Source organism: Coloeus monedula (assembly GCF_965178545.1).
Source record: "Coloeus monedula genome assembly, chromosome: 5".
Taxonomy (NCBI): Eukaryota; Metazoa; Chordata; class Aves; order Passeriformes; family Corvidae; genus Coloeus; species Coloeus monedula.
In genome coordinates, this window is record NC_138785.1 from 25,470,145 (window position 1) to 25,485,550 (window position 15,406).

Below are 15,406 nucleotides of genomic sequence, written 5' to 3' on the forward strand. Positions count from 1 at the left end.
CAGCTTGTCCTCCCAGGGCTGGATCTCCCCATCAGGCCACAGCTGGTGGCTCCTTAGACTTGTTCAAACCCCGGTTTTCCCATTTCTTCCTGATATATTTGTCTTGCCCTGTCACACCAGTCAGTCGCATGCTGGATCCCCCGTGAGCATTGGGGGAGACAGAGCAGGGAGTGAGCACAATACTGAGCATTACTTTGCTTATACACAGCCACTCTATGTGCAACATCAGTTATCAGCAACATATAATCTAAATCTGAATGCAAATAAAGATCTTTAAATTTCATGCATTTCTGATAACACACCTCTGTATGATACTAAAGGCATTTTTTTCTATGCTTTGATTAGTCTTCTGGTGTATTACTGGAATCTTGATGCTTAGTCTACAGTTTAACCACTTAGAAGTTATGATATTAGTTTCCTAATTAGTTCCTCATACAGCTACAATAATTAGACTTTACACTTTTAAGTCTTCAGAGATTGCTTCAATTACAGTTTAGAATATGATATTATTGCTCAGAATGGGAGCTGAGACATCAACATATGTATGGCAAGGGTTTCTGCTAATTTTAGGTTTTTACTTTCAGAATCAGTTTCACAGACTACTTAAGGCACAGCTTTTACAAATGTCAGTGGCAGCCATGCAATGAACATATCAGGATGATCAAGCCAAAAATGCTAGAAAATCTGCTATATAATTATTATCCATTTGTAAGGCATTTACAGCAAGAAACAGGAAGAGAAATATTTTCCACATCAAAGTTCAGTTGCCTTCATGAAATGGCCTTCATTTTGTAATTCCTAGCCTCATCCACATTTTATCCTAACCTTCTACAGCAAATGAAGAAGCAGTCACACAGGCAGCATAATTCACCATGACTTTTGATTCATTCTTTTAATGCAGGACACAAAGCATGCATTTTTGTGGAGTTACAACATGAAGAAAATTCAGTAGGGCCACATAGGACAAATTAAGATTGTGTCCTTTGCCTAAATTCCTAAGCACTGAGTTTACAAAATTAATAACTTTCTCTGACATAGATAACATTAACTATTAGAAGAGGAAATCAGTTTCCCTCCAGAATTTTATAGCAGGATACCATGTTGCATCACTAGTTCAGATCCTTTAGCTCTCCAGACCTTTGTTTTTTGAGAGGGTAGAGTGATCTGACAGTGCTAATTACCAGCCTCTGAGCAGAGGTGTTGCTCAGGAGGAGATGTTTTGAAAGGAGACAGTAAGTCACAGGACAATCTTGGGCTTTGTTCTGGCTTTGTAACACAGTGTTCACCGTGCCAAGCACAGCTCCTTTTTCTGCTCAGTCTCATCTTTGCCTCACCCCACTGCTTCACTTGCATCCTTTCTTGCCTGATCACTACCTGCTTCCCATCATCTCATCCCCTTACAGAATCCTAGTTCCCATCTCACCATCCTCTGAATTCATTCTTCAGATGCTCATTCCCCTCTTTGAGAGCTCCCTGTCATTCTCCTTTAATTAATTTACTGTCTTCTGCTGGCTCCCTCTCTCACGTCCCTTTCCTGAGTCTCTACTCTCCCAGACTAATAGTCCTCCTGATTTTCATTTTCCCTTTCTAAGTAGCATTAGTCTTTTCCCTCAGCTCTCTGTTCCATTGTTCCATCTACCTGTCCCTTTAGTTTCTGCTTTCATTCTCCTTTTTCAGTCCTTCCCAACACATTTTCACCTCCTCTGTGTTTCAGACACAATAATTATGACTTCCTGATTTTCTCATCTTCCTGTGCCTCCCAGCCTTGACCAGCCATATCAAAGTCTGATTTGATGGCTTCAAAGTCATGGCACCCAACAGAGAACCCATGCTGAGATGACTGGTGACAGCTCCTCTGAGTGTCACACTGATCTCTAGCAACAAGTAACATCTATTAGAAAAGGTAATTTTTACTTTACTGCAACCAGGCTTGAACAGCCTCATCAGCTCTAGGGGGATGGCCTGTCAGAGGATTGTCTCTCAGGCACAGTGATATTGTAGAGGAATACTTCAAAAGTACTTATTTGTTTAAGAAAAGGCTTTGCTTAATATGATATTATCCAAATTGATCAATGTAGGCAAAATACCAATTCCTCACATTCAGAAAAAATTTTGGTAAAGTTTTGCTTGTCCTCTTGCTCGAGGTCCACAGGCCGCACACAAAATTTTAGAGTAAATTGTTCAAGTCTGCTGGAGCTGCTCTAAAGAGTCAATATAGGTTTTCATCTCCTCACCAGGGTAGCTCCTGGTGCTGTTAACAAAGAGGTGAAAACATTTTTGCCCAAACAGCAGTTGCAGGATCTAACTTTCAAAGCTTCAGTTTAACATTGTGTAGATTTTTCACTTCCCTCTACCTGATATTAGAGTAAATTTTCCTCAGGAAATCTAGCCTGCATTCCTGATTTTCTGTAAATACACTGATTTTCATGTTATGTACGTATATATTCACACAAGATGCACATTGTTCTTCTAACTACAGGAAAACCAGTCAGATTAATGCCCAAGTTAAATGAAAGAAATAACCAAATATTATTATTACACAATGATTATTTGAGCTTGTGCAAAGGCTGAAGTAATTTCACTTTCCTATTTACAAATCTGGAAGGAATCTTAAAATATGTACAAACTATGTAAACAGGATCACAATCATAAACTCGCAGTTTTCCAAAGGATTCAGGATTGTCTCTTTCCCACATTTGACAGAAAGCATTTGATATAAAAGATCTTGGCCTTGAAAACAGCTGTCACCTGCATGAAGTACCAGAACAAGTAATGAGATTCGGATGGCTTAAAGAAAGTTTTCCTTGGCATTTTAAAGTGAGGGTAAAGGAAGGAAAAAAATATGAGGAGAGAACAGAAAGAGAAGGCAAAGGGAACTGCAGGTACAAGTGGAAACAAGATTGGAAACATCAGGTAGAGGCACAGAGCATAAAGGGTTAAAGTAGTGAGAGTTGTAATTGTTTTTCACAAGGAGCCTGCCAAATCCCTTTTGGAACTCCCTTTGAATACTTTTCAATACTAATGTTCTCCTGTTTTGCTTAATAATTGATAAATGAATTGTTTGAGATTCTGTCACTTAGCCAAAGTCCAGGAGGATAAAATAGCTTTTGCCTCAGAAAGGCAATCAAAGGGACGCTAAAGGCACAGCCGTGCACTACAGTGGTTGCAGCAATTCCAGCTGTTTGTTTTGCTAAGAGAAAAGATGCAGCAGCAGCAGCCAGTGCAATGCCACCCACACACATGAAGGGACCTGCTAGCTTTGCAAGGGGGGGGGGACCCACCCAGGCAGAAGTTCATCCTGGCTACACATCCAGCGCTGCCAGTTCCACAGCTGGAGTCTGAATTTACTTTTCTCCGTGTTATAACCACTGCTGCTGAGCTGACAAAAACCATGATATAGATACTGCTTTGTTTTCAAAGAAACACTTGGTATTCCACATGGGAAGATGGTCAGGCAGTTGCCAGTGCATAAAAAGCTTGATTGCTTGAATTACTTTGATTATTTAGATTTTGGAGGGAAAGGTTTTCATATATAAAAAAAAGATTTAATGAAGAATCTCAAGGAAGAGAGTAAAACAAGAAAGTGATTGAAGGTATTTTTGTACTGCTTTAGCTGTTGAATAGAGAACGAAAGAGACACAGCTTGGACGGATATGGGTAAAACAGACAAGAGTAGTGTTTGTATGATATATATTCCTTGTTTTACTTTTTAAAGAATTAGGACGATCTGTGCCATTGTAGAAATTAAAAAAAAACAACCAACACACAAAAAAAGCCAAACATAAAAACCTCCACAACAAAATGCAGCTGAACTTGTAGCAGTCCACTAAAAAAAAACCCAAACCAAACATCCAATTTCTAAGGACAGCTATACTTACTCCAGGAATGTTTAATATCAGCTAGCCTAAAGGCTTGAGCAGAGCTTAAGTCTATTGAGCAGATAAAATCAGCCAGCTTGTAGATGTGGTTACAATTCACATTGCTGGCTAAAACTCCAAAAGACAGTGGGGCTGTGAACTGTGCACTGAGCAAGGTGAGGAGATGTGACACTAAACAGGATCTAATTTTGGTGCAAAACAGAGCTCTAACAGGTGGCAGACACTCCAGGCATGACTGTGCTTAATCTATGAACTCACTGCTTCTCACTTTAACAAATCTAGACGAGCCATGTGGTTTTCTTAAGAGTATAATGCACTATATGTGATGAGCCAATGAACATCTAGAAAGGTAATGGCCATCATAACTAGTAGGCCTGTATTCATTCAGTGCTCATCTGCTATCCTGTTTTGCAGTATGCTTTAGTATATTTCAATAGGTTTTATAAATGCCATAGCAGAGATTTAACAGCAGAAATTATAACAACAATTTGCATATCTTTTATGAATGTTTCTGTGTTTTAATGTTTTGGCATAGAAAGCAGTAATGTAAAAAGGCTGGATTTGTTGAAAACAATTTTATTCTGCATAACTGGAAGTGCTACCTTTAAAGATTGAATTATAGCTCATGGAAAATGCAGGTGCATATGAAACCAGACCTTGCTCACAGGTTTGATATGATGTCATTATTGCTGCTTTCTGAATTCCAAATACATTAATATCACTGTTTTTTTCATGCATGCATCTCACAATTATGTATTCCTCTAAAACATAAAAGAACTGCTTTGAGTTTTTCCACTGATTTAACTGAGCTTTGCAGCTAGAAAAATAACTGTGTATGGAGCTCTATTTCCCAAACTTCTAGTGGGGGCAATGCCCCTTACAAATTTTATCTTAAGAAGCATCGTATGAACACATGAACCCAAAAAGGTTTCATTTAAAAGCAGGAGAGAGAACAAGCTGTTGCAAAATACAGAAGAAGGTGACAGAATCCAGCCTTTTGCTCCTATTAGTTTAACAAAACTGTTTGTATTATAGAGTATCTATTTTCAAATACACAATTAATGAAACACTATTTTAGTATTGACTAAATTGTGCAACAGAAAGCAATTTATTATAATTACAGCTAAAGAAAATGATAATCATGAGGAACGTTCAACATCAGCATCAGATGTATAGATCAGCATCAGCAGCTTCACAGGGACAGATTTACCAAGTCATAAGAAGCCCTTACAAAGAGGGTACTCAAATGAAATGAAGAAAACACTACTAAAGTAAGCAGAATGTCCAGTGTAACTCCCACCACACTGAAGTGATTTGCATCTGAAGGAAAACTGAAATTTAACTCAGTCTCCCTCTTGCATGCTATACTGCCTATCATGCTGAAAATTCCTATTACCTGAACACAATCTGCCCTTCGAGAGCTACCAATTCTAGTAGCACTTGCACAGTATCACTTCAAACTACTGAACTGAGTCTAAAATGCGGATTTCATGGCACCTGAGATGAGTCAGTTCTGTAGGTACCTTCAATAAATATTTACAGCAAGTATTTATGCAATGTTTGAACTGTTTCTCATTTTTAAATTTCAGCTCGTAACTATTAATAGTAACTCTTAAGGCATTAAGTGCAAAAACATCTGATCCTGACATGTAGCTAGTAACCTTGAGAGACTGCATTACACTCAGATTCTACTGAAAAAAAATTAACATGAAGAAATGTAAAATAACACTGAGGTATCATAGTTTTTAAAAGAAATCTGCTCCTGAAGTTTATCAGCTATTTACAATGTTGAAAACAAGAAAGCAAGCCAGGGACACTTACCCTTGGTACCAATAAGCAAGAACATATAGAAGCAGCAGTTGGGTGTCATATCTGTCCTTCAGCGATTCAATGAATAAAGTCAGTGAATGTTGTCCTTTGAATTGCACACCAGCCTGAGTGCTGCTCGTACAGTCTGCCTCTGAGAGCCTTCAGCAGTGTGTGAAGCAAGCTCCCTTCTCTCCCTGCCTTCCTCCCTACTCGCCTTTGCTCTAGGTCTCCCTCTCTCCCCCCTCTCTGGCACAGAGGCACATGAAAGTTTCCAGGATCACACTGTCTCCTCAGGCTCTGCCTTACAGAATGGGATTGCTCTGTGGCAGGCAAAGGCTGGGCTGTGTGCATGGACACAGCTCTGCCCCAGGGAAAGCTGCTGCTGCACAAAACACAGCCAGGTCCCAAGAACTGTCATCAATAGTCCAATCTTTCTTCCTTCTCTTTATTTTTCTTCCTAACATTGCAATGGTGCAAGAGGTCTGAGAAGCACAGTTTTATTTAGTCAAATCTGTTTGAAACCAAATGTTTTCTGAAGTTTAGATAAAAACTGGTGATTTTTCAACTAAGGGGAAGTGAAATTTATAAATACAGTTCCTTTGTAGCAATCCAGTGAATCACTGAAATACAGAAAAATGCACAATGTAATTTATTTCCAATATCAGCATGTCACTTCTTTTACACACTAACCACTCTTCATGATTAGTGCCAAGGAAAACAATCTGAAAGAACAAAAAGGAGTGTTTGAAACTACAATCTTAATGTGGAAAAGTTTTTTCACAGATTTTTGTCTTACTTGAATACTTTGAGACATTCCTGTCTGGCCCTTGATTTTACTGTCACAGTAGACCATGGCATTCCCCATCACATAAACAGTCACATGGGTAAAATCTGTTTTATGATGTAAAGGCTAACATTCAGCAGCACAGTAAGATATGTTTCAAAGCAAGTTGGTCAGCTGAGGTGAACTAGAGAGGAGTTAAATTTTATGTGGACTCAAAGATTTTCAGACTTTCAATTTTTTTTTTAAATTAAAAAAAAACTTGTTAGAGTCAACAGCTTGTCAGGATGCCAATAGTCAGAAAGCACTGGTAAGCTGTGAGCACCTATGTCAGGTACTGAAGGAAAAGAGCTTCCCAGACTAAGGAAATATGTGCCCATGTGAACATCCACAAAATGGTGAATTTAGAAAATGAGAAAAATCTCTGTCACAGTCAAAAGCTAAGTCCACATTGTTGCTATGGCAAAGTTGTCTACAAAATAGACGTTATGAACTGCCAGTCTCTTGATTTCCAATAGAAAAGAATACAAAACAGAGAGGGGTTTACAAAAAGGTTGTTGTCTATGGAAACCCCAAGAAGTGCTTTGACATCTACTACAACAGCACCAGTAACAGGCAACGTACAGGCAAAAATGGATCAAATGGATTAGACATCCATAAAATATTTCTTTTATAAGGTAAGGACTAGCTTTTGAGCATATCAAGTAAGATCACACTTGCTTCAAACAACTGTTTAAGAGTTAATCTAACTCCTACATACTCTAAGGCTAATGCCTGAGCTGAAAACCTCTTCCAAGGTGAGAAAATAGCAGAAGAAACTGAACCAAGAAAGTGAAAAATAAGTGAAATATTCTTTCAAGGAAAAGTAAAATAAAAGCTTTACCTCTTCAGTGCAGGGCGAGACAGAACTTACACTCTAAATAAATGATTTTCCTTCTTGTATAGTTTCCTCTGTGGCTTTCTGCTTCTGATCTAGTCATAACTACTTGAGATTTGTAGGAACCATACATGTGTTTGGAGTAGATCCTTTCACCTGATAATATAATAAATCAAGCAAGCTGCTTCTTCAGAAAGCAGTCTGACCCACTACAAAAGTTCAAGATATTCTACCTCAGAGTAAACAGGGAAAACCCCCAAATGTGGTACATACCACTCACACATATTTTCTGAAGCTCAGCCCCAGTGGGAGTTGTCACTTTTCAGACTTCCTCTTTTCCAAGTACCTTTAGCAAGGATACTCATTAAAGTTAATTTTGCTGCAAATAAACACTTGCTCTATGGAAAATCCACTGAGATCTTCCCTCTTCTAAACTTCTTACACATTCATAATAACACATAAAGAAGCAGCAGCAGTTTCCAGCCCATTCTTTTAGTATAATTATATTTAAATCAAGCAGCTAGAGTTACAAACACATGCACTGCTGAACTGTGGAATGCAGAGCAGAAAAAGGAGGAGAGACCAGCTTTTGAAAAATAGCTTTGGCTTTCCTTACTCTAATGCATTTTTACTTCTTATTAGAAGAAACATGTCTGTGTATTAGAAAGGCAGTAAGTGTTTCCCTCCTGACTAAAATGTAACAAGTTATGGCATGTTGGTGTTTAAGAACTCTTTTCAAGAGAACCATAGGCTTTATATGTTGATTCCTTACACAGCAAAGAAATAACTCATCAGAATTGCATTTTTTTTCAAACAGCTTTGAGAAGACATTGGATTTCATTGTGATCAGTATTTGCTTTTAGCTCTACTCACAGCAATTCTACAATTGAAATTCAGTCTAAAGAATATCTAAACTGAAGGAACTTAATTGTCAGATCTGTGGGGGACAACCCCCTCCAAACATTCAACAAACATTGTGCCACCAAACCACAAACTAAAAGAATACATTAATGCTTCATTAAATCCAAATAATTTCCGTTTGCTATCAAGAAGAGTCACCTCATGTTTCTATGACAAAGTGCTCAAATCAAATTTTGAACTTAGAATTAAATAACTGCAATTATTAGACACTTTCAAATAAGTTGTTAGTGAAGTTCCATCACCTTGTATTCTTTTTTCTATTGTTCACATTAGGTGCTAGGTAGAAGGAACTTCATATAAATAAGCAAACCATAGCTGCATGCACCACCATTGTAACTTTCATTATTAAAAATAAAGATACACTAAGCTATAGATCTGCTACTATGGAAATAAGTTAGAATTCCTTTTCAGCTTGAAGAAAAAGGTTTACTTATCCATAGGCTGCAGCTATTCTTTCAAAAATTAACAAATATTGTACACCAAACTGTGGCTCAATGGTACAACTGATAAGCTCCAAGCAAATGCTGTATAGGTAGGACAAAAGTTGTATCTCTAAGTTTTAGCCTACACGAGGCTGACACATTCAGTCACAGTCTACCTGTTGCCATGCTTCTCCAAGTACTGAGTAGTATGGATCTCAGATATACTTCTGCTCTTTCCTATTGCTGGAATTTTCCTTGGTTTAATTAGGAATGCTTTCAAGGGTGCTTTGTGTCATGCATCAAATTGAAGACCCACAAGACAATTGCTATGCCAATGATGATTTTATTACTAAGAGTTGCTCAAAGCAAATTTTCAGCTGAAAATGCTGACTAGATTGTCAGCTGTTTTGCTGTTCTAGTGAAATACAAAAAGTGCAGGATGAAGCACTGGAAGTAAAACTGGGCCCATGTTGCCATCTGCAGTCATGAAAGATTATGTAGTTCATATTTAGAAGTGACAGCCCAAGAAGTGACCCTCTTATTTTCCCAGCCATTTGATGACCAAACTCTAGGTTTTGAATTACAGCTATGTGAATAGCTAATAAGGCTTCAGAACACACCATTTAAAATCTAAATTCTTCATTATGTACATCAATCCTACAATCCAAAAGATTTAGCTGTGCAAATGAACATAATTGGCTTAATTATATTTAATTTACACTGCTTTCAAAGCTCTGTCAGTGTACTTTGCAGACAGTACAACTGAGAATAAGACACTCGTTGTCTTACAGGCCAACTCTTACCTTTAGAGGATATATTCCTCATTTAAAACCTACATCCAGGTTCCCTGAGTTCAGAGCAAAGCAAACTAAAGGACCTCTTAAGAGAAGCACAGGAATGTCTAAAGCACAGAAAGATAGAAAAAACCTCATTTACAGGAGCTCTTTCCAAATGTTAAACTGTACTACAGTACCTTTATCTATCTCTCTATCTCATATACTTGTGCCTCAAGCAGTACTGTAAAATTGGACTATTTTTTGATAAAGATTACTTTTCTCATTTCACAATTACAGAGATTTAATTGGATCTACCTCCCAAAACCTGAAGAGCCTGGGACACCTGACCTAATGGGCCAGGCTAACTGAGGAGGCACCTGTGCTGTGGGACCTCCTGACTTCTCACTTCCTTCTCCAGTCCCTTTTCATCAGCACAGCTGCAACTGAACTGGGATTACTGGTACTTGCATTTGGAGAAAGGGGAGAGCCATTCCTCTGTTGGAAAAACTACCTGAGCTAGATGTTCTCACCTGGAGGGTTTTACTACAGAAACACAGCAGAAACTTTTTTTTTTACTGCAAATGTGTATCCACCAAGAGTCTCAAAACAGATCAGTTCTGCCAAGTTATTTTAAGCTAAAGATATTTTACAAAATTTGGCTCTAGTGACAGCTCCCAGCTGCAGAGTGATCATAACTCCCCTGCTATGTCTCAGGCTGCAGCTTATGGAGGGGAGCACGGACAAAGAATTTCACTTTTCCACAAGAAAAGAGCAGACAGAAGAAGAGGGATTAGTGGATGACTATTTTTCCCTTACATGTCTTTTCTTTATAGATGGGACAGTAGATTAGCTGATGACAATGGTGTACAAGCAGCAGTAATTTAGCTCTGAGCTCACTGAAACACTTTCCTCTCATCTGCAAAAGTACCCTCTGCCAGTGGGTGCTTTGGTGACCCTGTCCAGCTGTCCTGCTACAGCTGGTGTGAAGGAAGGCCACAGTCAGAGCAAACTTGCTCATTGCTTCCCTCATTTTCCCCAGTTTTCTACAGCTGTTTGTTCCAGCTGGGTGTTTTGACTAAATCAAATAAAACCCCCACTGGTGTGCCTGACTCAAAGCTACTGCTGGAATGCAGAAAGGACATTTTTTTTAAAAACAACCAAACATATAAGCCTTGCTAATGGTATCTCTTCCTAGCCAGCCATTTCCAGTCTTTTGACTGATTAAAGATTGCAACAGCATTTTTATGACTGGGTATTATTACAGGCATGATGTTAATGGCTTTGATAGGTTATACCATTTGGGAATTATAGTTCTATATGCAGAAATATAGAACTATATGCATTTCCTATAACTATGCAGTTATAGGAACTGCATATGACACCCTGCTTTTTCAATATGACTCTTTCCTAGGTACCTCTGTCTTTCCTATTCGAGGCAGTGCAATTTTTGTTTTACAGCACCTAAGATTCTAGAAGAAAAAGCAGACCCTAGTATGAATAGCTGAATATCAAAAGTGCAAAGTTCATAAAATGTTCACTAGGAATTTATTTACATATTTGAACATGAGACGGTACCAAACATATAAACATTGACAATTAAATCATACTTTGATAGAAGGTACTCTAGAAAGATATAGTTTATAAAGCTTTGAGAAGGCAAGGTGTCTAAGTAACTCAGCTATGAAACCTCTGTGTTAGACAATTATCAAAGTCAACTTTAAAGTCAGAGAGAAATTCATGTGTGGTAGCAGAATGGCAATACATCTGGGCTGTCTACCACCTGGATTAAGAAATTACCCTCAGTGGACACCAAGAGACTTCCGAACTGTTTACAGTTTGCTTACTCATCAATGCAATGTAAACCCACAATGTTCCCTTCAAGGGAAAAGCTGAACTGAGGAAATATTTAACCCAAAATCAAGAAAAGGAACAGCTAATTAGACATGTAGGATAAACATATGTTAAAGTGAACAAAAAAAATCCCCCCCAAAGCAATAAATTGCCCAAAACTCCTAAGAAGTGAGGAGGAAGAGGATGAGAGTTACAGTATAAGGAAGCAGGGCTTATTAAAGGGCAAATATGTAATATAAGAAGACACTATCAAAAGTGGGAACCACTGAAATGAAGAATGCATTTCAGACATTATGTGTAGGACTATCCAAACCCAGAGTTTGCCACTGCACTGTTGTGAAGAAAGTAAATTCTCTAGAATGAACCCAGAATTTATGAAGTAGGTATGGTTTCCAATCCAGTGCCTTTATATAATGCCTTAATTTAGAAGTCTAATTTTGTATTTCTGAAACAGCCTACAAAAAACAGAACAGAGAGAGCTGTGAAATTCAGAAATCCCAAGGTCACTGCTATATAATTACAAGTGATCAGTGTTATAACATTCTCCTAATGCTGGTAAATATTCAGGAGCTAAATTCACTGGGGCATTAAGTTCATTGTTTGGGGTACTATTTAGATTGTTTTACACAGATACACATTGGATCAAACAGCTACTAAGTATAAGATTTATCTGTATCTAATACTGCAGCTTTTGAGAAGTATAAAATGAAAATTGCTTGACAGAACTAGCAAAGATGTTAGGTTTGGGGACAGCTGATAGCCTGTTGTGAAGGAGCTTATATTAGCAGAGTTTTTTTTTATTTAGGTGAGCTTTTCTTCCTTTTCTTCAACTAAACTGCGCATGAAAAAAAAAATCCATATTTCTAAGAGCAGCTTGAACCAAAATGAGAAATTGATTTCAATATTAAGCATACAGTTCTAAAGCCCTGGGAGTAATACAAATGGAGAAAACCTTTCCAAAGTAGCCATGCAGAATGTATGGTTAAACCATAGGAAGCTATGACCTCCAGGGATTTTTTTCTTACTCTGTTTTCCGATTTCGTTTTGAAACACAGCTGAAATTTACAGGTTTGCAAGACTAAGCAACAGTTTCACGTTTCAAGTAACAATATTTGGTGTTTTCCCCAAGTGTCTGGGTAACACTATAAAAGTAATTTTTCCCCTTGATGGTATTTATTTCCAATTATCTTGAATTTTTTAATATAATTGAGAATATAAAGTATAATCTTAATGAAGAGTAAGAAAATGTCAAAGAATGGATTTAGCCTGGTTTTGTATTTTATTCCAGGATGATTTCTATGTTAATTTTAGGAAATCTTTCTGTGATAGGGATAATACAACAAAAATTCTAGACAAGTGCTTGAGCAGCTAGAATTGTAGTGGCATACAGTGTTTTGTGCTCTCTTTCTGGCTGAGTCTGGGACTATTTTTTGTTCAGGAGTGTAGCTTCATTAAAAGAAACAGCTCTGTTACCCTTGATCCCTTGTGTACTCTTCACAAACATGAAAGCATTGAATGAAATTTTTCTCACCTGGCTCAAAAGCCTTAAACGTTGGGCTCTGACATGAAAGGAGGCAACACAATCAGTGCTGCTTGGTGCTGACATATGCTCATATTAAAGGAAACAGCAGGGGCCATCATTATGTTCTGTATGGAGTCTGACTCCATTTTGTCCTACAGGTGTGCTCTGAAATTAAGCCTTCAGAGGGCCCAGGCAGATGAATACCTAGTTTCTACATTCTGCTGAAGTAAAGTGAAATAAAAGTTGCAGATAATGAACTGTGTCTCCAGTGGCCCGAAAGCAGCAATTTAGCAATGAATTTTACTCCTATAGATGCTCTGGGATTTCAAAAAGCTGGTATAGTTTTTAGCTTCAGCCTTTATTTCTTGCTTAAAAGATGTGGTGCACATATAAAGGTTTTGATCTCACACAATTTAATGCTTGTGTTTTGATTATCTACATTTCTAGCCGTCAGCTTTAATTGTCAGATCTCTGAGGAAAAACAGATTATTAGTTATCATTCCTTTTCTGATTTTGTAATTGCCCAGAATGTTAAAACAAATAAATAGGAACTGATGGGTAGAATTCTAAGAAGAAACAATCGTTGTATTTCTCATGCTTTATCCAGGCATCATTTAGATGTCTAGTAGTATTGTCTTCCTCTAGGTCTCTCTTTCTCTATGAATAGATAAAGCCTTTGAATTTTCTGTTATAAAAGATGAATTAATAACTTGTGCTGAAGTAGCTTTAGCTTAAATAGTTGCATTCCAATAATAGAGAGTATAATCCAAAACCCCAAAGCAGAAAGCATTCTACATGCAGACCATCCACAGTGAGCACAGCTAGAGGTACTCTCGTGTCCTTCCAGAACAAGCTGGGAAATTTGTACCTTTTTAAAGAAGTATTTGTAACCTGCAATCTAAACCCATGGTGGGATCCACACAAATATCATCACCTGGTTTTGAAATCAGACAGCCAGATTTTAATACTGCTGCAACCAACAATAGTTACACTTTGAGCTATCTGCTCGTTCTCTTTCCGTAGAGTCCCTTTGACAAGTGTTGCAGATCAAATCCTTCTTAGGACATCTCATCATCAAGCAAGATACGTCTGAGTAATTTTTACTAAAATAAACAAGTCACAAGATTTTTCTCAGAGGTTTTCTTCGTGGCCCGATCATGGAAAGTCATGGAAAACCAAGGTGAGGCAGGCAATTCTCCAAAAACTTCTGATTTTTTTTTTTTAATTTGCTTTAAATGAATTTGATGTTTCTTTTGGCATAAGATTCCCGTTTTGGTCATGTGGTTTCAGCTGTGTGTATTACCATACGCACTTTAAAAATGTTGCATCTTGGCTGCAATGGTGCACAAATTTTTCCTTTGGGGAGAATTCTCCTCTCCTGTTTATTTCCTCCTGAGATGAAATAAAAAATATCACAAAGTCCATTGAAAAGCTGCCACCTCGAGGCAGTCATTATTCCCTGCATGCTTATTGCATGTACATGATTTTTATTTCTTCTTTATAGCATGTGGTTTAACAAACCCCAAAACGGTCTGAAACTTTTGACATGTTTGGACAAAATACAGCTGCAGGAAAGCTTTGGCTCAAAAAGCTGGTGCAGTATAAAAAACCCAAAAATAGCAGGCTTCAAAAAGCAGATTTCATAAATCAGAGGTTTCATAGGTGAAGTCTTCTGGGATACTGATCTAAAAAAACCCTGAGGAAATCTGGCAGCTCCTTAGCGGTGCAGTATTTAGAATAAAAGTGTAAACAGAACTATTCTGGGGGGAAGAAAGGCAGAGTAATGAAGAAAACAGATAGGTTTAACCAGTAGTTTTTAATTCCTAGTGCAGGAAAGAACCATACTGCAAATTCGAATTAAACCAGATCATTGAAGATAATCTATAACTATAAAGGTATAGATCAGGCATGCTGGCCAAAATCAAATAACCGAAGGACAAAACCAAGATGCAGCTAGAAAGGGACATCAAGAGGAACAACAAATTGTTGGACACATAACTTAAAAGAAAGGATAGAATTGGGCCTGTGCTTACCTTTACATATCTTGTGAAGGCTCTTTCCTGGAATTGCATTTAAGAGTTTTTAATACTCTTTGTCTGGATGTTTTCACTCAAAAGTTCAAGGTGATCATCTGGCCAACGTAAGAGCAACAAATAGAGGCAAGTAGGTAAAGAACATTTTGGGGTACATGTAAACAAGTTTAACATCTTTCTACTGCTTTGGCCCCAGGGTGCCTTGAACAGATATCTGGCTAGAGTTTAATGATTGTCTTTGCACACAGTCAGGTTCATGAACACTTGACCTACTTTCCTAACAGTTTCTATAAATTTAAATTAGTGAAAAGGGAAGTTAAAAACCAGGAAAAAATGCTGAGAACATGCTAAAATATAATATAAAATCTTTAGTGAGTTACTTGCTCTACTTTCTCAAAATAGAGTTCAAAAGGTAACTTGATTATAGTTCATAAGCACTTTCCTGCAGTTACTTCTGCTGAGTTCTAATGGGATATTTAATATAGCAGAGAAAGATGTAATATGAAACAGCAGTGAAGAGCTGAAAGTCAGATAAG

At 37.7% G+C, this 15,406-nt stretch overlaps 1 protein-coding gene across 1 annotated transcript in view; it reads right to left on the reverse strand.

The window, feature by feature from the left end:
* RXFP1 (relaxin family peptide receptor 1) overlaps window positions 1–5,748 on the reverse strand; it is a gene marked incomplete at both ends in the record, with an annotated part of 47,286 nt that extends 41,538 nt beyond the window's left edge. Inside the window, one exon of the mRNA XM_082281417.1 lies at window positions 5,700–5,748. Coding sequence (XP_082137543.1) covers window positions 5,700–5,748 — 49 coding nt within the window. The remainder of the gene's footprint in view (window positions 1–5,699) is intronic.
* Window positions 5,749–15,406: the final 9,658 nt, after the last annotated feature.